The sequence below is a fragment of the Lithobates pipiens genome, unplaced genomic scaffold, assembly GCF_037356315.1.
Source record: "Lithobates pipiens isolate NorthernLeopardFrog02 unplaced genomic scaffold, aLitPip1_a1.2 Scaffold_8, whole genome shotgun sequence".
Lineage (NCBI taxonomy): Eukaryota > Metazoa > Chordata > Amphibia > Anura > Ranidae > Lithobates > Lithobates pipiens.
Window position 1 is genome coordinate 98,565,394 of NW_027507903.1, and position 24,572 is coordinate 98,589,965.

Sequence of the window (24,572 nt, forward strand, 5' to 3'; positions counted from 1 at the left end):
CAGACACATTGGGAATGTAGAGATTAAACCCTTTGTTTCAAGCTGATAGGATACTGTTTTGCAGCAGTCTAGAATGAGACTGAGCACAAGAAATGGCCTTGAATTAAGTCACCATCTTTCCCAACAACCTCATGCAAAGTTGAATAGGAAAAATCATCTTGCTTCGACTACCTAAATCAGTTCCTTTATGGCACTGATCTTTGCTTGGGGTACGAACATCCTTTTCTGGGTTTACCTATGATCAGACCCAAGTATTTTCTTCATGGTTTTAACCACTTCGCATCCAGGCCAATTCTGACATTTCTCTCCTACATGTAAAATTCCTATTTTTTTTTTTGATAGAAAATTACATAGAACCCCCAAACATTATATATGTTTTTTTTAACAAAGACCCTAGAGAATACAATGGCGCTCGTTGCAACTTTTTATCTCGCACGGTATTTGCGCAGCAATTTTTCGAACACGTTTTTTTCAGAAAAAAAACAGTTTCATGCTTAAAAAAACAAAAAAAAAAACAGAAAAGTTAGCCCAATTTTTTTGCATAATGTGAAAGAGGAGGATACGCCGAGTAAATAGATACCCAACATGTCACGCTTCAAAATTGCACGTGCTCGTGGAATGGCGCCAAACTTTGGTATTTAAAAATCCCCATAGGCGACGGTTTAAATTTTTTTACTGCTTACATATTTTGGGTTACAGAGGAGGTCTAGGGCTAGAATTATTGCTCTCGCTCTAACGTTCGCGGCGATACCTCACATGTGTGGTTTGAACACCGTTTTCATATGTGGGCGGGACTTACGTATGCGTTTGCTTCTGTGTGCGAGCTCACGGGGACAGGGGCGCTTTAAAATTTTTTTTTTTTTTTTTTAGTTTTACACAAAAAAATTAAAATTTATAACTTATTCCTATTACAAGGAATGTAAACATCCCTTGTAATAGGAATATGGCATGATCGGACACATTTACAGTGAGATATGGGGTCAATAAGACCCCATATCTCACCTCTAGGCTAAAACCGATCCTGGCTTCCTAGCCAGATCGGCGCCGTTAATTTGAATACAGAGGCCGGGCGTGACGTTATAACATCGCATCCGGCCTCCGAACGATCATAGAGACTCCAGGGATGATCTAGTCCGCCGGAAATCTCTATGGTAACTTGCTGGGGCCAGCGGATCCTGTGACCGACTCACCGATGGAAACAGTGAGTCGGTAGAAGCACCGGAGGATCGTTCTTATGGTGCAGGGAATCGCCGGCTGAAAATGGTAATATCTGAATGATGTCTGTGGCCTCAGGCATCATTTAGATATAACCACTGAAAGCCCATGACGTCAATAGACGTAGTGTGGGTGCCAAGTGGTTAAAGAAGATTTCTCCTAGATATTCCAAGTATAGGAATGTGGTGACCATACTTTGGTCTCGGCAGACTACCAACTGGTCTATCAACGCATAGACTAGGTAAACCATAATAGTTATACCTTGGGCCCTCAATCTGGCTAAAAAAGGAGCCAGAACCTAAGTACTCAAGGTGCAGCAGCTAGACTAGAAAGCAGAGCTACACACTGAAAATGAAAATTTTCTACTTTGAAAGTAGATACAGTATTACTAGTGAACAAGGGAACAGGCATATGGAGAGGCAATCTTAGACCTAGCTTGACGCCAGAAGTTCTCCTCCTTGTAGAATGGATATAACAGATTGGATTGAAATCATGCAAAAAAAAGATTATATTCAGCAACTGAATTTTAGATCTTTTGAGAGGCAGAATGTCCATTTGGATTTAACCAAACCCTAACCTCTGCTCTTACATGGGGCCACCATGAATAGGTTTTGCCAAAAGATGGTCCAATTCTTGAGAGAAAGTTCTTTTTCTCTGGATCCTTAGGAACGTTTGATCTGAGAAAAGAAAAAACGCAGAGACGGAAACTCTTCGAACTCCAGTTTGTACTTTGAAGCTATTGAGGAAGTCCCCCATTCATCTTCACACTCCTCCTGCCAGATCCCTGAGAACTGCAGAAGAATTCCTTATTGAGCAAGCGGGGGCACCTCCTCATAAGGAGGCTACAGTATCTAGTAGGCTTCCTCCCCCAAGACCTCTTTTGTCCCTGGGGTTAACTCTAAGGATTACCCTTTGAACTTAATGGCGGAAGCCAACGTGACTGCCTGGAGGCTGATGCTCCTGGTACAGAAGAAGGAGCTTTGAAATAAAAATACATTTACTTCTTCACTTAAATGGCAAAAAGGGCATCTTTTATTTTTTATTTTATTTATTTTTTGTTAGAAATTTGGCTATTTTATCCAAAATATCACCAGACCGCTGTTTTACCGCAAAAAGGAAAACTAGCCAGGAGCTTCTTGTATCACGCTTAGCGAAGGGCGCAAGGCCCAAAGGATAGAATCTGTCATAGCAACTATTGCAAACACAAAGCTGCCTCCTGGACCTGCTGAGCAGGGTAACATTGAACACCTGTTTAACCACTTTCAGACCGGACCATTTTGCTGGTCAATGACCAGAGGTCTTTTTACAATTTGGCACTGCGCTGCTTTAACTGGTAATTGCGCGGTCATGCAATGTTGTACCCAAACAAAATTTGCGTCCTTTTTTTCCCACAAATAGAGCTCTTTCTTTTAAAGGTATTTCACTGACTCTGCGATTTTTATTTTTTGCAATATAAACGTAAAAAGACGGCAAATTTTGAAAAAAAAAGATATTTTCTACTTTTTGTTATTAGAAAAATCCAATAAACTCAATTTTAGTCATACATTTAGGCCAAAATGTATTCAGCCACATGTCTTTGGTAAAAAAAAAAGTCAATAACTGTATATTTATTGGTTTGCGCAAAAGTTGTCACATCTACAAACTAAGGTACATTTTCTGGAATTTACGCAGCTTTTAGTTTATGACTGCCTATCTCATTTCTTGAGGTGCTAAAATGGCAGGGCAGTACAAAACCCCCCCAAATGACCCCATTTTGGAAAGTAGACACCCTAAGGAAATTGATAAGAGGCATGTTGAGCCCATTGAATATTTTATTTTTTTGCCTCAAGCGATTGAATAATGACAAAAAAATATTATTATATTTTTTTTTTTTTACACAAAGTTGTCACTAAATGATATATTGCTCACACATGCCATGGTTATATGTGGAATTGTACCCCAAAATACATTCTGCTGCTTCTCCTGAGTATGGGGATACCACATGTGGTCGACTTTTTGCAAGCCTAGCCGCGTACGGGGCCCCGAAAGCCAAGCACCGCCTTCAGGCTTTCTAAGGGCATACATTTGTAATTTCACTCCTCACTACCCATCACAGTTTTGAAGGCCATAAAATGCCAAGATGGCACAAAACCCCCACAAATGACCCCATTTTAGAAAGTAGACACCCCAAGCTATTTGCTGAGAGGCATGTTGAGTCCATGGAATATTTTATATTTGGCACAAGTTGCGGGAAAATTACAAACTTTTATTTATTTATGATTTTTTTTTCACAAAGTTGTCACTAAATGATATATTGCTCACGCATGCCATGGGCATATGTGAAATGACACCCCAAAATAAATTCTGCTGCTTCTCCTGAGTACGGGGATACCACATGTGTGGGATTTTTTGGGAGCCTAGCCGCGTACGGGGCCCCGAAAGCCAAGAACCGCCTTCAGGTCTTCTAAGGGTGTAAATTTTTGACTTCACTCCTCACTACCCATCACAGTTTTGAAGGCCATAAAATGCCAAGATGGCACAAAACCCCCACAAATGACCCCATTTTAGAAAGTAGACACCCCAAGCTATTTGCTGAGAGGCATGTTGAGTCCATGGAATATTTTATATTTGGCACAAGTTGCGAGAAAATTACAAACTTATTTATTTATTTATTTTTTTCACAAAGTTGTCACTAAATGATATATTGCTCACACATGCTATGGGCATATGTGAAATGACACCCAAAAATAAGTTTTGCTGCTTCTGAGTACGGGGATACCACATATGTGGGACTTTTTGGGAGCCTAGCCGCGTACGGGGCCCCGAAAACCAAGCACCGCCTCCTCACTACCTATTACAGTTTTGAAGGCCATAAAATGCCAAGATGGCACAAACCCCCCCCCCAAATGACCCCATTTTGGAAAGTAGACACCCCTAAATTTAGACCTTTATTAGGTAATAAATGGCGGGTGCCCTGAAACTATAAAAAAATAACTAACCAACCAGCGTCACCTGTAACAGTTATATGGTGATCACTGGTGAAAGGGTTAACTAGGGGGCAATCAGGGGGCTTTATGCGGTAGTATATGGGGGTCCCTGGCGCTATAAAAAGCTGCGGCGAACCCAAATACCTACCTGCCTAACTAGCGTCACCTGTGACACTAATACAGCAATCAGAAAAACGATTGCTTATTAGGCTGGGTTCACACTGGAGCCATGCGGGAACGCCACGAATCCGCGGCGGGTTCCCGCATCGCATGCCTCCCAGCGGCAGTTCACACTGCCCTATGCGAACTGCTGGGAGTGTCAGTGAAATGTTAATGACACCCCCAGATCAGTTCGCATATCGCAGTGCGATCTGCAAACTCGGATCGCATGGTGTGAACACATGCGATCCGATTCTGCTGCGGACCAAAAAAAAGGGTCCCGTGCGAGTTTGCGGCGGGTGCGACGCGAATTCAGGCATACTATCTGTATGGCTGAACTCGAATCGCACAGAGATCGGATGTGATTTGCACTGCAGTGCGGTGCGAATCACATCCGTTCTCATAAACCGCTGCAATGTGAACCCAGCCTTAGTGACACTGGCGACGGGGGGTAATCACGGGGTTAAACCTTTATTGGGGGGGTTAGGGGGGTACCTTAGAACTAAAGGGGGCTAACCCTAACAGTTATTACAGTCACAAATGACACCAATGCAAAAAAAAAAAATGCAATTGGTGTCACTGTGACTGGGGGGGGGCAGGGGTGATTGGGGGGGGTGAGAGTGTGCCTGGCATGTTCTACTGTGTAGTGTTGTGTTGGTGCAACTCACCGATCCTCTCTCCTCGGTGCCGGAACGAAAAATACCGACACGCCCATATGCCTGCCCGTGCCATTCTGTCGACGTATATCGTCGTGCGGCGGTCTGCAAGTGGTTAAACTGGCTTCTCAAAGAATAACCAATTACTGTCAGTGCAGGCTGAGACACTCAACCTTCCTATTTAAGTATTGTCTGCCAGACAAGTCAAACTTAGTCACAAATGATAAAGTAGCGTTAATTGCTGGTATACCCTACTTAGCAAATTTTCTCTACCATTAGGATAAAGTGTGAAAAGTTTAAAAAAAAAAAAAAAAAAAAAAAAAAAAAAAAAAGGGGGAAAAAACCAAAAAAAACCCAAAAAAAACAAACAGTGCTTATCTGGGTGATCCTCTAGATACAAAAACTTTTCCAACAAAGAATGGACAGAAAAAAAGTATGCACAGCTTGAGGAGGCTTTAGCAAACCCAAACACTGAGTTAAGGGTACATAAATGTGGAGCAAATAAGCAAGAATTTGTACCATAAATCTTACAGCAATCTTCCAACATTTGACACCTCAGAAGAGGAGTCCGCCTCACCACGGTTCCCTAAGGGAATTCCCCTTCTCCTGCCCCTAGCTCCTCAGTCTGAGCGTCCTAGGAAAATGGAAGAGAACCTGTCGTATCTTGACCACATTAGGATGCGATTAAAGTGGCTAAACTTTTTTTTTTTTTTTTTTTTTAACCTACCATGGCTGAGGGAAAAAAATAAAAAATAAAAGTAAAATGAACAGAGGCTGCAGAGTTGAAGACAGTTGCAAACATTTCATGGCCCCGATGCTCACTCTGACCAGCCAACCCCTCTCAGGGGAGGATGCCATTTGTAGAGATGAGAAGGCTTTCCAAAGCTTGAGGGAGACTCTTAGCTCCTTTTTTGGAGACGTTTCAACCCCCCTTTTGATAATAGCCTGATGCACAAAGCAGAGGTACTACCAGAAGAAATCACATCTATTGCTTGAGCAATAGTCAGCCACTGCCACCGCTATTAATGCTCAGCCTGATGCAATAGTAAATGTGTAAAAAAAGGGATGCCTGTGTCAAACATCTCATGCCCCTCTGCAGCTTGCAGCAGTAACCATGGTGCTTTTAAAAAATGAATTTTCCCGTGCTGGACGTTGGAGGACGCCAACACAGCGCAAAGCCTCGCACCACCCTTCGTCAGCTACGGCCCCTCATCTCTTTTAAAAAAGCTTTCCCGTGCAAGCACGGGCCTCTGACCCTATAGGATCGAACAGTGAGGGGGAAAAATGGCGATGAGGGAGCCTGGAAGCTGCCGAGTAGGGCGGCGTGCCGTTTTTTTTTTCTCCTGGCGCATCATCTTCATGAAGATGGGGAGAAAATAGCAGGCATCTGGTGGGGAGGGAAAACCCCCCAGACTTACCGGAGGTCTGCTGCTGGCTGGAGGAAAGGAAGCTGTTCAGAACACGTGAGCTCTGAGGAAGTGTCAGAAAGTATGTGCTCAATACAGCCTCCAGTTATGACACAGACATGACAACATTCACTAAATTAAAGGAGACATTCATAAGAAAATTCTAAAATTTTAGAAAACTCCACTTAACTTTCCCGCTGCAGGGTTTTCTGTGGTAAAACCAACAGACCCAATCTTCACCCTTCACAATGGGTTCTGTTAATAAACCTGCAGGAGCTGGGGACCCTCAGGGGAGGGGAACCCACAATCCTGGACCTTTCCTAGCACCACTGCCAGTAAAACTTTATGGCCTTAATACCAAAATTACTGGATGCCGAGGTCCAGCTCTCTAAAAAGCAAAGTGTTTACAGGCAAAATCTCCTTTCTTCGGACACGATGCCTGGGTACCATTCAATTTGGCCTAAAAGACACTATGAATGGATCCAGCTGTATAGCTAGCCCAAGCAAGGATTGCTCCAGTGGAGCTCAGCACATCTTCACTTGTGACCAACACCTTAGACACTGGCGAAAAAAACTGAGGTACTCCCAGTAGTGGGAAGGGTTATATAGGGAGTGGACTTTTTGTCTTTGGGTGTGCCAGTGTCAACCACCTGAAGGCGGCCTATAACCCACATATAAACTACTATGGCTCCGTGGTGTACAATAAGAAAGTTGTACAGTGTGCATGGGCTCTTAGGCTCTATAAAAAGTGCCGGCTCTTTGCTAGTTTTAAAGTGCATAATTAAAATTAGTATTCCAAGAAAACACAGGCTCAACTTTCAAGAAAAAAAAAAAAAAAAAAAAAGTTACACACAAAGCATCCTGTAAAACAGGGATATGTAATTAGCGGACCTCCAGCTGTTCCAAAACTACAAGTCTCATCATGCCTCTGCCTCTGGTTGCCCTGCTTGTGGCGGTCAGTCTTGCTATGCCTCATGGGACTTTTAGTTCTGCAGTGCTACGTCCACCCGCAGCCACTTTAGCATCTCACAGTTCTGGGTGGGGATACTATGTCACTAGTGTTCCAGGGATTTGAGTTATAGGAGGTAAGACAGTAAAGTATTGACACTTCTTTTACAGGGTGCTTTTTTTTTTGTCAGTTGGTTTATCTTAATTTCTGCCATTCCTTTAAAATTGTTACCCACCATCTCTTAAGCCTAGTTTCAAAGTAGGTGTACACATCCCAAAACATAAAATAGTTTCATTCTTGAGGCCAAAGAATCTCTTACCTCCATGGCTGATAACTTTTTTGTAAGGTTCTATAGCAGACATGTCCACCCTGTGATCCTGTTCTCCAATCCTGAACATACGCCAGCGTCTGCTCTCCTCCTTCTCCTCTGCAGCAGTGTACTCTGGAATCGATCCTTTTGGAAGTACTTCAGTAGTTTTTGGTTTTGGGAGGTCATCTGTCAAAATGACATGATGAAGTTTAACAATTTCTTATTCCACGCAATTAACAAATTTTCTCTTTGTGGGAAAAGCATTAACAGTATAGTATATATTTACACCGAACAGCTATAACAATTATGAACACCTACCATAACCCATCGAGCCATGGACTCCACTAGAGCTCTGAAGATGTTCTGTGGTATCTGATAGAAAGCCACAGTAGCAGATCCTTCAATACCTTTATGTTGTGAGATGGGGCCTCCATAGATCGGACATCAGACCAGGCCACCTTCTTCCACTGCTCCATGATCCAGTTATGCTCATTGTAGGCGCTTTTGGCTTTGGAAAACAGGTCAGCAAGGGCACCCTGCCTTCTCTTGGCTACACAGCCCTATACACAAGTTGCAATGCAGTGCGTTCTGACACCTTTCAATTGGAACAAGGATTAACCTTTTCAGCAATCTGAGCTACAGTAGATCTGTTGGATTGGGCTACAAAGGCCAGCCTTCGCTTCGCACATGCTTTAATGAGCTCTGGTCAAACATAACCCTGTTGTGGGTTCGCCAGTCTTCAGACCTTGGATTCGTTTTTGTAGGTCCTGACCTTGGAGACTGAGAGCATCCCACAAGTGCTGCTGTTTTGGAGTTGCTCTGACCCGATTGACTAGCCATTACAAGTTGGCCCTTGTCAGTTGCTCAAATCCTTAAAAAATAGCTAGCAAAGGAGGGTAAGGGACTTCTCAGCAAAGCAGAGAAAAGATGTCCATTTGACTGGACTTTTGCATGCCATGTAGGAAGGGTATACTGGGCCTGGCTTACAACTTTTTGGTTGGGATTGTGTCCAATCCCCCTAAAGTTGGCAGCATAACCTGACTGTTTCTGAATTCACTGTGTCCTAATGGAGAAAGTAATCATGCAGTCTGAGACTACACTTTGGTGCCAGACCCTTTTACTTCTTCTTGCTGCAAAGTTAGCCTGTCACCTAGGGGGTAAGTGGAACCAGTGTATTCACATTTAAGAAAGCCTTTTTCCTCCCTGAATTGGTTGTTACAAAACACCGGCAATGATGCGGCCATGGTCCTTTTCCATAGAAAAAGGATCATTTAGCTCCAAAAAGGAATTATCTCCAAGAGAGACTTTTTAAAGTAATGGAAAATGTCTGCACGCAATGATTTTTTCACACACTAAGGTTATCCAAATGCAACAGACTTTGGCAATGAGCTATACTGCTAGTATGGAATAGTGTTATTCATACTGAACGTCCTACTTTTTAGAACAGCTTATTACCAGAAGGCAACATGCATATAATTGCTAGAAATAATAGAAGCAGTGTTATAAGAAACATACTGTACAAGAGTAATTTATGGCCGTTGCTGCAATACAATCAGCAGGTCATTCATTTTTACCTTCCCATTCAAATTCATTACTGTTCTCCGATGGAGTATCTAGATCATCTAAATCCAAGTCTCCACTTTCATCCAAATCCTCGGATAAAATGGAGCCATCACTGCGATCCAGTGTTAGACTTAAGTTGGGTGCGGTGAGTTTTTTCTTTTTTTTACTGCCATTGATTTCAAGTGGACTGGGAACTGCGAAAGATAACAGAAAATAAATACAGTTGATATCACAAATTGGGCCTTATTTCTACAAAACAGTAAACTGTCTTGGAGACGCAAGCTCAGCACTCTGCACTTCTTCAGCAGCTACATGTGATTTCCTATTCCACTAAGGTTGATTCATTGTCAAGGATGAACAGAGCTGTCATTCAGATTCAGTGCGATGAGCATCAGAAAAAATAATGGAATGCACAGGGAGGCACTCCGATGCATTTTCTAACTGTCGATGTGCATCTCTGTGCTCATTTATGCTGTGTTTGAACAACGATTCCATTTACCCACAGAGATAAACAGCCCATGTGCTCTCAAGAATGTGCAAAGAAGTGAGCTGCAGCTGCAAGATTCAGCTCCTAAACCATGTAAAATGTGCCTTTAATCCTTTAAAATACATGAATGGTGACAGCCGTGTTAAAAGTGATGCAAAAGCTTCACTATTCCATACCACAAAAGGCTTTCAACCAATGTATAATTATAAAATAATGAATTTTTGGTAAAATATAAACTAAAGTACAGATTGTTCACAAAATGCAATGGTTAAGCTTGTGCATCACTTGCTCATTGTGAAATAACAAAACAGCAAGTGCAAAAAGAGTGAAAGTGTTGAACACGTTCAACACACAATAAAGTAAAAGCAAATGCCATAGTAGTGGTAATGTGCGACAAGGAAGCGTTCTTGCATAGAAGCGGCATTTTTACCATCAGCCTCATAATGCTTCTTCTTACAGGGCCATAAAGAATAAATGGTACTCCAAAGGAACAACTGCCTATGTATATAGGAGTCTGTGGGAACCACAAGTCAGGATTGACCATTAATCAGTGCTGTTCAAGTACAGCAGCAAATACCGCTAGCAAAATATTAAATGGAAGACTCTTGGGGGGTTGATTTACTAAAGGCAAAGGGGCTATGTACTTTGCAAGTGCAGTAGTACTCATTTTCCCCACAGCTTAGTGTGGTGAAGCTTCGCATTGTAAAGAACACCCAATCAGGTATAAGTAAAATTAAAAAAACAAAACTGTACTTGCGAAGTGATTAGTCTATTTGCCTTAAGTAAATCAAGCCCTTAAGAGTCTACAGTGCACACAGGCAATTCTAATTTAATTCAAACAAGTGGTAGCATAGCATGTTTGAGAGGTTCTAAAATCATCAGAATTCTGAGGCGGCTTGGTGAGCCCTAAAGAGAATCGATGTTGACCGGACTTAGTCTACAAAGGCATCGGGCTCTGGAAAGAGATGGACTCTTAAATGAACCAGGGTAAAACCTGCGCCGCACTAACAGCACTACTTTGGCGTGCCTGCTTTATACTTTTTTTTTTGTACATAGGATGCACCACTTCCAACAGAAACTGCATCATAACATAAATGTGAACTGCCAAGCAAAACAAAGGTATAGATGTAAAAACCTTCAACTCAAAATGTTCACATGGAAAAAAAAAAAAAAAAAACTAAACATTTTTTTGGCAGCCTCGCTGTGGATGATGTGATTGCATTATACACTGATCTGTGGTTGGCAGGAAGCAAGACAGAGTTAAAAACCATGTTGCAACCAGTTAATACAGAAGCCATATCCACTCCTGATGATGAATAATGAGGTGTCCAACCAAGTCACAAGATAGATCATGTAGTATGTTCAAAGACAAGAGTTTTATTTATTTTTTAATCAAAAGAATACAACAAATCAAAGATAATGAATAATGATCAGGGTAATTTTGTCAATCAAATCCCAAGCAATTAAATGTGAATACTAATAATACTTAACTACATACATATAGGTCTTGTGCACGCTAGAGCTCCTCCTACATCTGACCTTAAATTTCATAAAATTCCCGTGAACAGAGATGTTAAAATACTAATTCCTTAGAATTCTCATCCACTTAGTTGCTGGGCTTAAATAAGAAGCAAAACCATCACAAAGCAGATGTGCCTTCACCAGTATGTGAAAAAAAGTCCTGTAATCCTATTTTTTTCATACTAGGTTAACCCTTTGCCGCCGAGCGTATGCAGATGTGCGTACTCAGCTTCCGGGGGTTATACCGGGATGATGCCCTCGCACCTGCAGGCATCATCCCGGTACCGTTTTTCAGAGCGAGCGATTGGCTTTCCAGCCATAACATAACTAAAAGCCGCTCGGCTGTTAAGACGGAGGAGTGGGAGGGGACGTCCCCCCTCCTGCCGCTCTTACCGGGGCTCCCGTTCAAATCAGGAGCACCGATGGCGAATCCAATGCTTCCGGCGGCTGGGTAGGAACTGGAATGAAGCCGTAAGCAGCTTCGTTCCAGTCTGCTAATAGTAAACACGGAAGCGACGTCATGACGTCACTTCCCATTTACTCGGCTGCCAATGGTGTCGGATTTAAAAATATATGCAGTATTCAGGATCGCCGAAAAACGGCGATCTGAATACTTTGAAATGTAAAGGAGGGCTTCCCTCCATAAAGAGTACCTGTCACCACCTATTACTGTCACAAGGGATGTTTACATTCCTTGTGACAGCACTAAATGTGATCAATTTTTTTTTTTTTTAAAGGAACAATTTATTCATTTTAAAATAAATAAGAATTTTTTTTAAATCGCCCGCCGTCCCCACGAAGCAAAGAAACGCATACGGAAGTCGCACCTGCATATGTAAACTGTGTTCAAATCACACATGTGAGGTATCGCCGCGATCGTCAGAGCGAGAGCAATAATTCTAGCACTAGACCTCCTCTGTAACTCTAACCTGGTAACCAGAATTTTTTTTTAAACCGCTGCCTATTGAGATTTTAGGTAGAGTAGTTTGTTGCCATTCCACGAGTGCGTGCAATTATAAAGTGTGACATGTTTGGTATCCATTTACTCGGCGTAACATCATCTTTCACATTTTACTGTTTCTTTTTTTAAATTCATGAAAGTGTCCCTTTTACCAAAAAGTTGCATTTATACTGCACAAATACTGTGTGACATAAAATAATGCAACAATCGCCGTTTTATTCTCTAGAGTCTCTGCTAAAAAAAATATATATATGTTTGGGGGTTCCAAGTAATTTTCTAGCAAAAAAAATATGGATTTTAACTTGTAAACACCAAATGTCAAAAATAGGCTTAGTCATGAAAGGGTTAAGCTGCTATACAATATGTAGGTTTTAGATCGAACCTACCAATAATTTCAGAGTATTTGTACTGCTGTGCCTAGAAAAATCTCACTGGTTGTGACTGCCTAAAATTACAATTTGTCTAAAGTGTGATTAAGGGGATAACACACTGGACTAGGAGCAACACGATTCAGACTATGGTCTACAAATTAGGTGATCTGCATAGAATTCAAAGACGTATTGTACTGTCTCCCTTTATACTGTAAAGTGCTGTGTAAACTGTTGGCGCTACACAAATCCTGAAAAATAATGTTTGCTCTGGTGTTGTCTGAACACTTTAGTTTCCCTTCCACAACCAGAGATTTATAGATCAGTTAATGAGCTTCTACTTAAAGCTGAACTCTAGGTGCAGTTTTCATTGCAAAGTTACATTGGTCCAGCATGGACCACTTCTAGAATGCATATCCCATGCCTATAGGACTGCTGTGACAGCAGAGAATCAATGTAGTAGCTGGTGCTGCAAAAGTGATCACCGTGGTATTCAGAGTCCTGTCCCGAGAGACATTCTGACTGGACAACAGGGAGATCATGACATCACTGCTCGACTTCTCAGTGTTATCAAAGAACACCTTGTATTATTGAAAAAAAAAAAAAAAAAAAAAAAAAAAAAGCATTCAGCGAATGGCGGCCGTACTGGATGAATAACCCCACTGTCACTATGCAGAAGGGTGGGCACTCAGCCCAGGAACCAGAAGACCTCAGCAATCAATGTAGATTCCCAGCTTCCACAGCAGTCCCACAGATATGGAATAAGGTTTCCTTACATCGGTTCAACCTGGACTAAGGTAATTGTGCAATAAAAATCATAGCTCGTTCCCGATCTTCAGAAAATACTAGTTGCCCGTCTCTGGCTTTAATATTTTTCAGATCATTGACCCAGGACATTCACATAACAAAGCATGCGAGTAAAAAGTAACAAAATACAGGGCATACTTGTTACACATAAATAGATCAGAAAGCATTGACGCCAAAAGGGTCAATACAAAAAAGACAAACAACTAGCATTTTAAAGTGTTTGTAAACCCTTACAACACACTTTGACCTACAGGTAAGCCTAGATTAAGGCTTACCTGTAGGTCCAAGAAATATCTCCTAAACCTACACGGTTTAGGTGATATTTGCCGAAAGACAGGCACCGCTGTCTACGGCGCATGCACCTTAGACAGCGGCGTGCAGGCGCACCGAGCACGCCGTGGTCAACGGTGATATGCCGTGAGTGGCGGCTCCCATGCGTATGCAAGACGTCATCGCGGCTTCGCCGAATGACAGCTGCGGAGCAGCGAGACCCACCGAGAAGATGGATGCGGCGGACTACAGAGGACAGCGGTGACTTCGCTGGCTCCTGTGTCAGGTAAGTGACACATAATGGACTACTATGCGATGCATAGTAGTCCATTATGCTTTACCTTTGCAGGGAATGAAAGAGGAAGTAAACTCATCAGGGTTTACTTCCTCTTTAAGAAGTAGACATCAGCAATATCAAACCCCAAGGTTGGCCATGACAATAGTTTAAGTTAATAAAACCATCACAGATATCTTTCAGTAAGATAGTATAATGGCACTAATTTATTGCATTTTGCTTGGAGGCCAAATTGTAAAAAAATATGGTCTTATATTCTGTTCTGAAGACAAATGAATCATAGGGGTGCAGACAAAGGAGCAACCACAAAAAGGTTAAAATCAGCAGGCATAGACAAGCAGACCAAGTAACATGCAAATATAGCTAGGAGGTAGATACTTGCGTGAGTTACGGGATGCTGAATAAGGAATACAATAAATTGACTGATCCAGCACTGGAAAAGCCCAAGCTAAAGCAGACAGACACAGGGTCCACAAACATGGGTACACAAAACAAGAGACAGTTGAAAAGAATTAGAGGAAAATGTAGGTATTATAAAAATCCAAACTCTGTGGCTACACTGCACTCACTGCTCTGTACTTCCTAAACTAGACAGGCCTTGTGAAATGAATGCTCGTCATTCATCTGTGTACTTCCGAATGCAGGATGGGCCCTGGTATTCCCATGTATCAATGTCCATGTCAGCACTTACCACACAGCTGAATTAGTTTCATTAATACATACTATATATGAATGGGTTAATTATACATACTATATATGAAAGGAACTGTCAGTGCAGCAAAGCCTCTTTACTTGCTCAGGAAGTTCAAAGCAGTGAGATGTGTCTGCAAGATGCAGCTCACCACTCTTCTGAATGCAATGTTACTGAAACATTCAAGATCAGAACAAATCTTCATACATCTATATGATCGCAAATTCGCAATGACACTATTCCTGAAAAATATCACAATGGCACTATATCGGAATACTTTTTACATTTAAAGATTTTTCAGCTTCTACCAATCTTACATCAATGCCATGCTTAGCCAGTCACCAAATGCCAAGTTGCAACTTAGGAGGTATTTGGGACAAGTAAAACATGACTGACCATGTTGAGGCACTGCGATCTGTGAACCGATCTGGGGGTGTCATTATCAATGTATTGACATCCACAGCAGTTTGCAGGGGGCAGTGTGAACTGCCTGCGGGAGAGGAGAGATGCAGGAACCTGGCGCTGTAATCCTGCTGGTTCCTACATCACACAAGTGTGAACCTAGACTGAAAGTGAAATTGTAGCAAAGTCCTGCATCATACGGTCATAGAACTGACTATTTGTCATAGGACCTTTCTGGTTAACAGTCCTTCTCAGCACAGTATAGATTCCAATCGTTAATCCTCAAGTCCTGTTTAAAGAGTAACTACACTTTTGTTCAGGAAAAAACAAAAAACCCCAAAAAAGGGGCTCATTGGCACCAGATGCAGTGGGACTGTACTGAGCGGCTACTCTAGCACAATTCCATAACCAGGCAAAATGCCTCGTCTCATGTGTGCCTAGGGAACAAAAAAAAAAAAAAAGTCACTGCAGGCAGTCCTTAGTACTTTTTTTCAGCGCAGAGTAGAGGCAATCCACCGGCTCACACAGCCACAGCCACTTGAAATGTATGACATTTCAAGCTCCTTTATTGAACAGTGCGATACGCTGATATTGGAGCATCCCCCCCCCCCCCCAACTGCTCTTAGGAAGGGCTGCCCATTCATTTCAATGCTGCTAGCAGGACTTTTCCCAATGTCCCCCAGTCAAAATGCCCAACCAGTGGACGCAGACACTTTTCAGCCAACAATCAATGCTCTACCTGGCTCTTTCGATTTTTCCATCAATGGATGTCAGGTAGGAGGGTGGGCCAGCAGGACACTCAGCAAATGTTGGTCACTACATCAGGAACTGGACAAAATTCATACATTGTATTGCCAGCTTTATAGATACCGAACCTCTGCTTTCCAAGTCATATCTACTGCCCCTATAATGTTCATTAAACATGAGCAGCACATTGAGCTTGGCTCTCCCTGCCTATAAACATTTTCAAGAGGGAAAGGGGGGACAGCGCTTTGGACCAAGGCCCATTTCACACAGAGGCAGTTTTCAGATATTTTAGTAAAGCACCTGAAAACTGCCTCCCATTCACGCAAGTGTGACTTTTCACACTGGGCGGGGCACTTGCGAGACGTTCCAAAAGGTCTTGCAAGCAGCATCTTTAGGACGGTTTGGGAGTGCTGTATTTAGCACTCCTAAAGCGCAATACAGGAGTTTTTAACCCTTTCTTTGGGATTAAAAGCAGCCGAAAAGCACCGCAAAAACGAGCGGCACTTCAACGTTATCGACCTCAGTGTGAAAGGGATCCAAGAGTAAAGTAGGATGTTTATATGGGATGCAGAACAGAAAAAAAGCTTTTCAGACATTAGGCAACAGATAAGCAAGTTGCAATCCTGACCCGCCTGGACAGTGCTGATTGGCCCTGTGCTAAACACATTTACCCTCCCAATTAACAAAAAAACAAAAAAAAACAAAACAAAAAAAAAAAAAAAAAAAAAACACAACACTAGCAATACACACCAAACTGAGCATGTAAAGAATGCTCCCAATGTTCTGTACTGTCAGGAGATAGATTGGAAACCGGAAGAAGGGGAGGATTAGAGAAGACTGGATCGAACAGCCTTTCTTACACAATGTGGAGGATTAACTCCTTAGGTTCCACAGCAAGTATAACAAGCGTGCTTTACTGCATATACACACTGATTTTACTGTTGTGGGTTGAGTAACACTGACAGAACAGCTTACAACGGTCAGCCTTTATGTAAAACCTTTATCCAAAAAGGAACAAAACTGTTTGCTGTAACTACTTTTAAAGTATTTGCTGCAGTTTAGCATCAAAATGTTAAATGCCAATGCTGGCGTCTGCTGTGCCCCTTCATCCAGAGTGAAGGCACTCTAATACAGAAGGAGTGCTACAGGCAAGACCACCAGAGGAAAACAGAGGGGGAAAAGCAAGAAAAATAAAAAAATAAAAAACAGATGCAGTCACATCTAATGACTGGTGAGCTGCAATATATTACATTTTCGGTTTATGGTTTAACACCACTTTTAATTTCAATAACTGAAAATTCATATTTACCAGAAACATTAGCTAAATCTGAAAAGAGCTCTAAGATACATATGGGAATAAACTTTATATCTTATTTATAAATCTCTTGATCAAATCAATGGATTGATTTTAAATTGAATGATATTTAAACTATGAGAATATCGATGTTCTGTATAATTTATAAAGGTAAAACACCCTTACCTGGTCTGCCCTCCCCATCTGTTCCAGACAAGTAATCCCCTTCTATATGGTCGTCTTCTGGAAGTGGTCTGTATAATATAATACAGGAAAACTTATCATAAAACCATACGCAGCAACCAACAGTTCTTACCATTATTTACATTATAACATAGGAAAAAAACAGTAAATACCGGACGGACCCTGTGAATATGGGCTGAATACATACACGTCTCACAACATCTAAATTATGTGCAAAGAACAGTAAGGCCCATTTCACACAAGCATCCCACTCAGGTCTGCGTGTCAGTTTTCAGATGAACCTGTTCAGAAGCTCTATATTAGTCTAAGGCTCCATGCACACTGGGCTAAAAAAATAAAAAAAAAAGTCTGTTCTCTTATGAGTAAAAAACGCTCATGTACTAGACGAGTCTCGAAGAGTTTTACGTTTCTTCTGCTAGTGAGCTCCAACCAGAAAACGCAAACCAGATGTTTTTTTTCCCTGCCTCTAAACGGAGAGCTCAAAATATGCCTGATGTAAAAAAAACAAAAAAAACGAAAAAAGAAAATATGCCTGTAAATGTCCTAATGTACATGGGCGCATAGGATAACATTAAGTTGCTTCTACGGGCAGAACACAAAACTCCTGTAGAAGCAACGTTTTTTAAGCCAGTGTGCATGGAGCCTGAGGGTGGGCAGATGAAAAAGGGCAGATACATCCAATTTACTTCAGAATATCCCCCCGCATTACATGTAGCCAGTGAAACCACTGGCACATGCACTCTGAACAGCCACCCATGCCGTTCCTTCAGAACCCTGTGCCGCGAATGAATGCTTCCATGCGCAAGCACAGGAGTGACGTCATTGTGGCTCCAATCAGTCACAGAGCCAGAGGCCGCAAACCAAAAAGCAAGACGGGTTAAGATAGGAGCCCCTGCAGCACTGACATCGCAGGACTGGAATAGCTTAGTTTTAAGGTAAGTTTCACAGAATGTGGTAGCATGCGATGCATACTAGCACTAGGCCTGCTGAATACGATTGGCGAATTGATGCATCTCAATGCAGCCATTCCCGATTCAGCATTGATGCAGAGAACGGCTGCAATAGATTAGCAATTGCATCATCCTGCCGCACCCTACCTCCCTTAGGTAAAAGAACCAGCGGTGGCGTTTGGCGACTTGGAGCAGGAGCTGGATAAACAGCCCCCTCCTAGTTGGGCGCTGCGACCAATGAACCCGTCTCCCAGCACTGACGTCATCCGGGTACAGTATGTCTGTGATGGGAGACTGTCTCTGTAGAGAGGGGGCAGTCTGATGAGGGTCCCTGCATCTCTGGGGGGGGGAGGGGGGGCTGACTCATGGCTGTGATGGAGATGTCTGCAGTTTCTCGGGGCTGGGGATGTCTGTCCGTTTTGCCACTCGTCCCATCATCCTTCTGCCACCCATTTCATCCATCCCTCTGCCACTCATCCCATCCAAAATCTACTGTGCAGCCCAGAACTAGTTTGTGAGTCAGTCTATACCACATTTTCACAGCTCTTATGGCAAAGCCTTAATGTTTTTTTCTCTAGATGTAACGGATGCTCCTTTGTTCTCTAATGAACTGAAAGTGAATAATTCGTAGCCCTCTTTTGGGACGGTTAAGAAAACTACCCTCCCCAGATAGGATATTGCGCTAAAAGAGAATAAAAATAAATAAAAAAATGTGGGGGGGGGGGGGGGGAACAAAGTTCTTCTGATTGCTTGTTTTGGATAAAAAACATGTACAGCAATCGTGATGCATCGCGGAATCAAATCAGACAGGATAATCGTAATCGAATCGCGAGACCAGTGAAGATGCATACCCCTAACTAGCACATTATGAATTTACCATGCAGGAAAAAAAATAAAAATAAATAAAATGTCCCGTGGTAAAAAAAAAAAAAAAAAAAACTTTAAAAAGAATAAGTTCACCTTTGGGAACATGTTAGACCTGTCACCCATTTTTAAGGCGTATCATGTTTCAGCTCCTGCAGTGGCTCGGTGATCCATGCTCTGTGTGACAGCAGTATGGGGAGAAGTTCCCCGTACCAGCTGTCACTTTTTGAAGAGTGCATTCCCGCATCATTCACAGAGTTCTGTGAATGGAAAACAACAAGGTCTGGCAGCCTTTACAGCTGTGGGCTTATAGTTTTCAATGAACTACAAAGGCACGGTTGAGCACGCTGGTAGTTCATTGATGTTCTGTCAGTGTGAAATGCTGACCTGGCTCATCTGCCCATTCTTGCAATGAAATGAAGATTAATTAATCAAACAATACATTTTTCTTGAACAATGTGAGGAAAAAGAAAACTTCAAGTAACAGTTAAACAAAAATACACAAAGTATTTCCACTAAAGATATTAAAATAAAATACTCCTACATATGCACACAATAGATACAGTTTTTAGTATAAAAATTATATACAATTACCTTGGAAAGTCTTCATCCTGCCATTCTTCTTTAAACTCTACTCCTTCCATCCTCAGCCTTGCTTCTGTTGTACTTACAGACTCCGGTCTCTCAAAGGATCCAGACTTGCCTTTGCTACAAAACAAGACAAAATAAATATAACCCTATATACATACATAGAGGGGAATACATCTAAACCAGTGCAGCCAGAAGCTTAAGCAACTACGCATGGCAACCAATCTGCTTCTATCTTTCATTATCAAAGCTTAAAGGGGTCGTAAAGGTTCATGTAATGCATTAAGGTGAAAAAACACCTGGCAATGACGGACCACAACCCCCCCCCCCCCATATTCACCTGCTGTGCGTGTCCCCCCGGCGTCCTCTTCTCCACGGAGTCTGGCTGTTGATTGGATAGATTGAAAGCAGCACAGCCATTGGCTCATGCTGCTGTCAATCACATTGAATGACATCACAGAGTCATACACTGTCTATGGACGCAGCATCTATGACAGGGAGCACACCCGCAAGCTAACCCCCTCAGGATAGAGCTTCCCAAAGGGGTGTAAGCTATTGCAGGGAGGAGCCGAGACAGCCGCCGAGGGACCCCAGAACAGGAGGATCGGGGCCACTCTGTGCAAAACTAACTGCACAGTGGAGGCACGTATAACATGTTTTTTAAAAAAAACAAAAACAAACAAACCCATACAACCCCTTTAACAAAGCAAGCTAAAGATAGAAGCCGATTCCTTGCCATATAAAATTGGTCCAGATTCTGTCTGCTCCAGTTTGATAAATTCAGTCATATGGCCATACAGTTTTCCACAAGCACAGCCTGCCACTGCATATTTATTCAAAAATGAACTACAAATAAGCTCCAAATTAGATCTCAGATAAGCTGTATCCAAATAGATTTGTTAGTGTATTTACAAAAATTGCATAAAAAGGCTAAAAAGGCTTTAGCATCCCCTGCACTTGCATGTAATATGCCAGCATTTGATCTCGAGATTTGTGCTGGCAGTTTTAGGCTTTGCTTCCACGGGCTTCAGTGTGTAACAGCACACGAGATTTCAGAGTGCAACTGTAAAGATTTTTAGGAGCTTCATTTAGGAGGTGCTGTTGGGGGGTTGTTCAATAAAATGCATGTTTGGGCACCACCCAATCCCCCCTTAAGATGCATTTGGGGGTTTAATCACATGGCGCAGCAACATTTTTGCTGTGGGAGCAAAGCAATGCAACATGCAGGGAGTGTCGAGCAGCAAGTGGAACGCGACCCATTCTGGTGAATAGGGAACCGCCACAAAAGCCTCAATTGTGTGCAGTGCAGGTGGTTGTGGCATGTGCTTGCTGTTCGTAAAAAAAAAAAAAAATGGGGTTACAGCAGGCATCAAAGAGGCGTCACATTGCCACCTCACTGCACTGCCTGTCAATCGTTTTTGAAAAGTGGTCTGTACGCAGATTGCTCTTCAGAGAATCAGTATATTTAAAGAAGTTTGCCTTTTGTATCATGTAACCCCTGTATTTAGGGTGGAACATGCAACATGTTCCAGCGACTGCAGCCTCCCCCCCCCCCCCCCTTCTGTGACAGCGAGGATCTTCTCCAAGGGTCTACTGTCACTGTTTGAAAGCAACGTGGCCATGAGAAGTTCCAACTGCACCATTCATTCACATTCTGTGAATAGGAAACTACAAGTACCGAACTCCTTTACAGCTGTCGGCTTGTAGCTCTTAATGAACTACCATGGTGCTGTTGAGCACTCTGGTAATCACTGTCTCTTCCTGTCAGTGTTTATCTGCCTGCAAGTATGAGCAGACAGATATACAGTGCTTTATAGGCTGCAAGTAAAAAAGAACTTGAGGTCAACGTATGCATCAAAGGGCATTAACATTCAAAAAGGTAACTTTGTTAACAAAAGAAAGTGTAAAATAGCAACATTACACGGCCGCCTGCAAAACTTTGCAGCCAAAGCAGGCATCAGAAGAAGCGCTTACATCTACATTGTAGAACTTTGTAAAAGTGTTAACGGGCGACCAAGTCGCTGCCTTATACTTGATGTTGGAAAGCCCAAGAGGTCCCAATTGCCCTGGTGGAAAGGGCCGTGACAGGAAAGGGGGGCACCTGCCCCTTCAAGGCATAAGCCTGGACCACAATCTGTCTGATCCATCTGGAAATGGTGGCCGACGAGACTGCCATCCCTTTTTTCGGACCAGCTACCGAAAACCAACAATCTGACTTCCGGAAAGGAGCCGTGACAGACAGATATACACTTTGAGCCCGAACCACGTCCAGGGAATGGAGGGCCACCTCCTTAGGATGTGTTGGCTTAGGACACAGAGATGGTAACACAATGTCTTCATTGAGATGGTACGCCGAAACCACCTTCGGTAGAAAAGAAGGTTGCGGACGCAACACCACCTTATCCTTGTGGATAACAAGATAGCGCGACTTGCAAGACAAGGCTGCCAGCTCCAAAACCCTCCTGGCCAATGTAATGGCCACTAGGAAGACCACTTTCTGGGAAAGTCAACCAGGTGAATTTCCCCAACGTTCTCAAATGGCGGTTTCTGAAGCACGTATAGCACCTGGTTCAGATCCCACGGAGGCAAGGGTGGACGCACCGGGGGGGGGGGGGGGGGGGGGTGGGGGACTACATGCCGGACCCCATGTACAAAAAGGTGCTCACGAGAGAGTGAAATCCGGTCCTCTAACTGGCTGTGCATTGAGGAGAGTGAGGGTAAGATGGCCCCCACCTGTCTTCATACCACTGCAGGGTGGAAGCGACGTCAAAACGTCACTTCCACCCATAGCTCTTAGAGCGCATTGGCGGTAAAGCGGCGCTATTTTTAGCTCCGCTTTACCGGCACTATTCGGCTGCTAGCAGTGCGGTTTTAACCTCCCGCTAGTGGCCAAAAAGGGGTTAAATTTGCCCGCAAAATGCCGCTGGAGCAGCATTTTGCCGGCAGTATCGCAGCACTGCCCCATAGATTTCAATGGGGAGCAGCGAGTTCACCACTCCAAAAGAAGTTGCTGGCAGGACATTTTATGATGCTCTGCCAGCGCACCGCTCCAGTATGAAAGCCTTTGAGCTTTCACACTGGAGGGAAAGGAGCTGCTTTTTTAAGGCGCTATACAGTCGCCATTTCGTTGTTATGGCAGCAGCTAACATCTCTTCCATCATTGTACCTTCCTGCACATCTGCCCCACTGCTGTACCCTCCTGCTCTTCTGTCCCACCTCTGAAACCCTCCTACTCATTTTCCCCACCGCTGTACCCTCTTCTAATCTATGATATGCAGAGTGATGAAAGGAAGGAGAGGATGAGCCCTTGCACACTCATCCTGCTGATCCACCTTTTGCATCCAGTCCACGTGCTTGTGTGTAATGTCACATACAAGCATCTAGAAGGGATGCGCAGCGATGAGCTGAGGCCAGGTGCAATTTCTGAAAGCAGTGAGCCTGTGTGCAGGATCATAAGTTGGACCACCGCAGAGGAAAAGTGTGGCGCCAAGTGCCACAGCAAAAATTTGCCGTGATTTTCATTGCGCTGAATACTGGCTGTGGATTAAAAGGGACACAGAGTGCAGGGGTTCAGTAGTGATGCAAAGGTTCAGGAATTTCATCAAAGTTCCCAGAAGCTCAACAGTAATTCCACAAACTGTCACCTGATTGTGGTTATCAATCACAGTCAAAACCCTTCTGAGATTGGTAGTGGTAACTACCAAGAAGAATTGTGGTTCTCAATCACAGTGAAAATCCTTCTGAGATAAGTAGTGGCAACCAAGCGAGTCATCTTCCCTCCAGGTGGTGGACGAGGCTAGCAGGACTGATTGGTTCAGCAGTGGCCAATAACCGTTCTCCTGAAAACAGGGGTTTTTTTTTTTGGACAGCTCGGTGCTGCACCATTTACATAGAGTCGATTAGGATCGTGAGTGGGGGTTGAATCGAGATTTTTTTTTTTTTTTTTTTTACGAACAACCGTGCAGCTCTGGTTTAACCACTTCAATACCGGGCCTATTCTGGCACTTCTCTCCTTCATGTAAAAATAATTTTTTTGCTAGAAGATTACCAAGAACCCCCAAACATATATGTTTTTTTTTTAGCAGACGCCCTAGGGAATAAAATGGCGGTCATTGCAACTTTTTGTCTCACACGGTATTTGCGCATTTTTCAAACGCCTTTTTTTTGGAAAAAAACGGTTTCAAATATTAAAAAAATTACAAAACGGTAAAGTTCGCCCAGTTTTATATAATGTGAAAGATGTTATGCCGAGTAAATAGATACCCAAGATGTCATGCTTTAAAATTGCGCACAATCATGGAATGGCGCCAAACGTCGGTACTTAAAAATCTCCATTATTTTTTTTTTTTTTTTTTTACAGGTTACCAGTTTAGAGTTACAGAGGAGGTCTAGTGCTACAATTGTTGAACGCGCTCTGAAAGCACACGGCGATAACTCACATGTGTGGTTTGAGCGGCGTTTACATATGTGGGCAGGACTTGCGTAGGCGTTCACTTCTAAGCGCGAGCTACCGGGGGACAGGGGCGTTTTTTATTTTTACACTTTAAAATTTTCTTTATTTTTTTGATCACTTTTATCCCTATTACAAGGAATGTAAACATCCCTTGTAATAGGAATCTATGTGATAGGTCCTCTTTATGGAGAGATATGGGGTCAGTAAGACCCCACATCTCTCCCCCAGGCTGGAAAGCATGAGATCGGGAAAAAAATAAAAAATTAACCAATCTCATGCCGACAGCCGCGATCGCGGCTTTGTTTACTTCCGGGTACCCGGGCATCATAACGTCGTGCCCAGGCCTCCGACGGTAATAGAGATGACTGGTGACCATCTGGTGCTCATCATCCAGCGGAAGGCGATTCTTTCTCCGGGTCCCCGATGGCACGGGAGAGCCCGGAGAA

At 43.0% G+C, this 24,572-nt stretch overlaps 1 protein-coding gene across 4 annotated transcripts in view; it reads right to left on the bottom strand.

Annotated features, from left to right (window-relative positions):
- The window catches only part of BNIP2 (BCL2 interacting protein 2), a 110,067-nt gene that overhangs the window by 42,597 nt on the left and 42,898 nt on the right, over nucleotides 1-24,572 (bottom strand). For 2 of the 4 annotated variants that reach the window (XM_077472805.1, XM_077472806.1), the window contains exons 2-6: nucleotides 19,680-19,793; nucleotides 17,254-17,321; nucleotides 14,316-14,381; nucleotides 9,236-9,418; nucleotides 7,671-7,847 (exon numbers count right to left, since the gene is read on the bottom strand). In XM_077472805.1, the coding sequence (XP_077328931.1) occupies nucleotides 7,671-7,847; nucleotides 9,236-9,418; nucleotides 14,316-14,381; nucleotides 17,254-17,321; nucleotides 19,680-19,793 (608 nt within the window). The remainder of the gene's footprint in view (nucleotides 1-7,670; nucleotides 7,848-9,235; nucleotides 9,419-14,315; nucleotides 14,382-17,253; nucleotides 17,322-19,679; nucleotides 19,794-24,572) is intronic. The other 2 variants (XM_077472808.1, XM_077472807.1) reach the window with 1 other exon arrangement.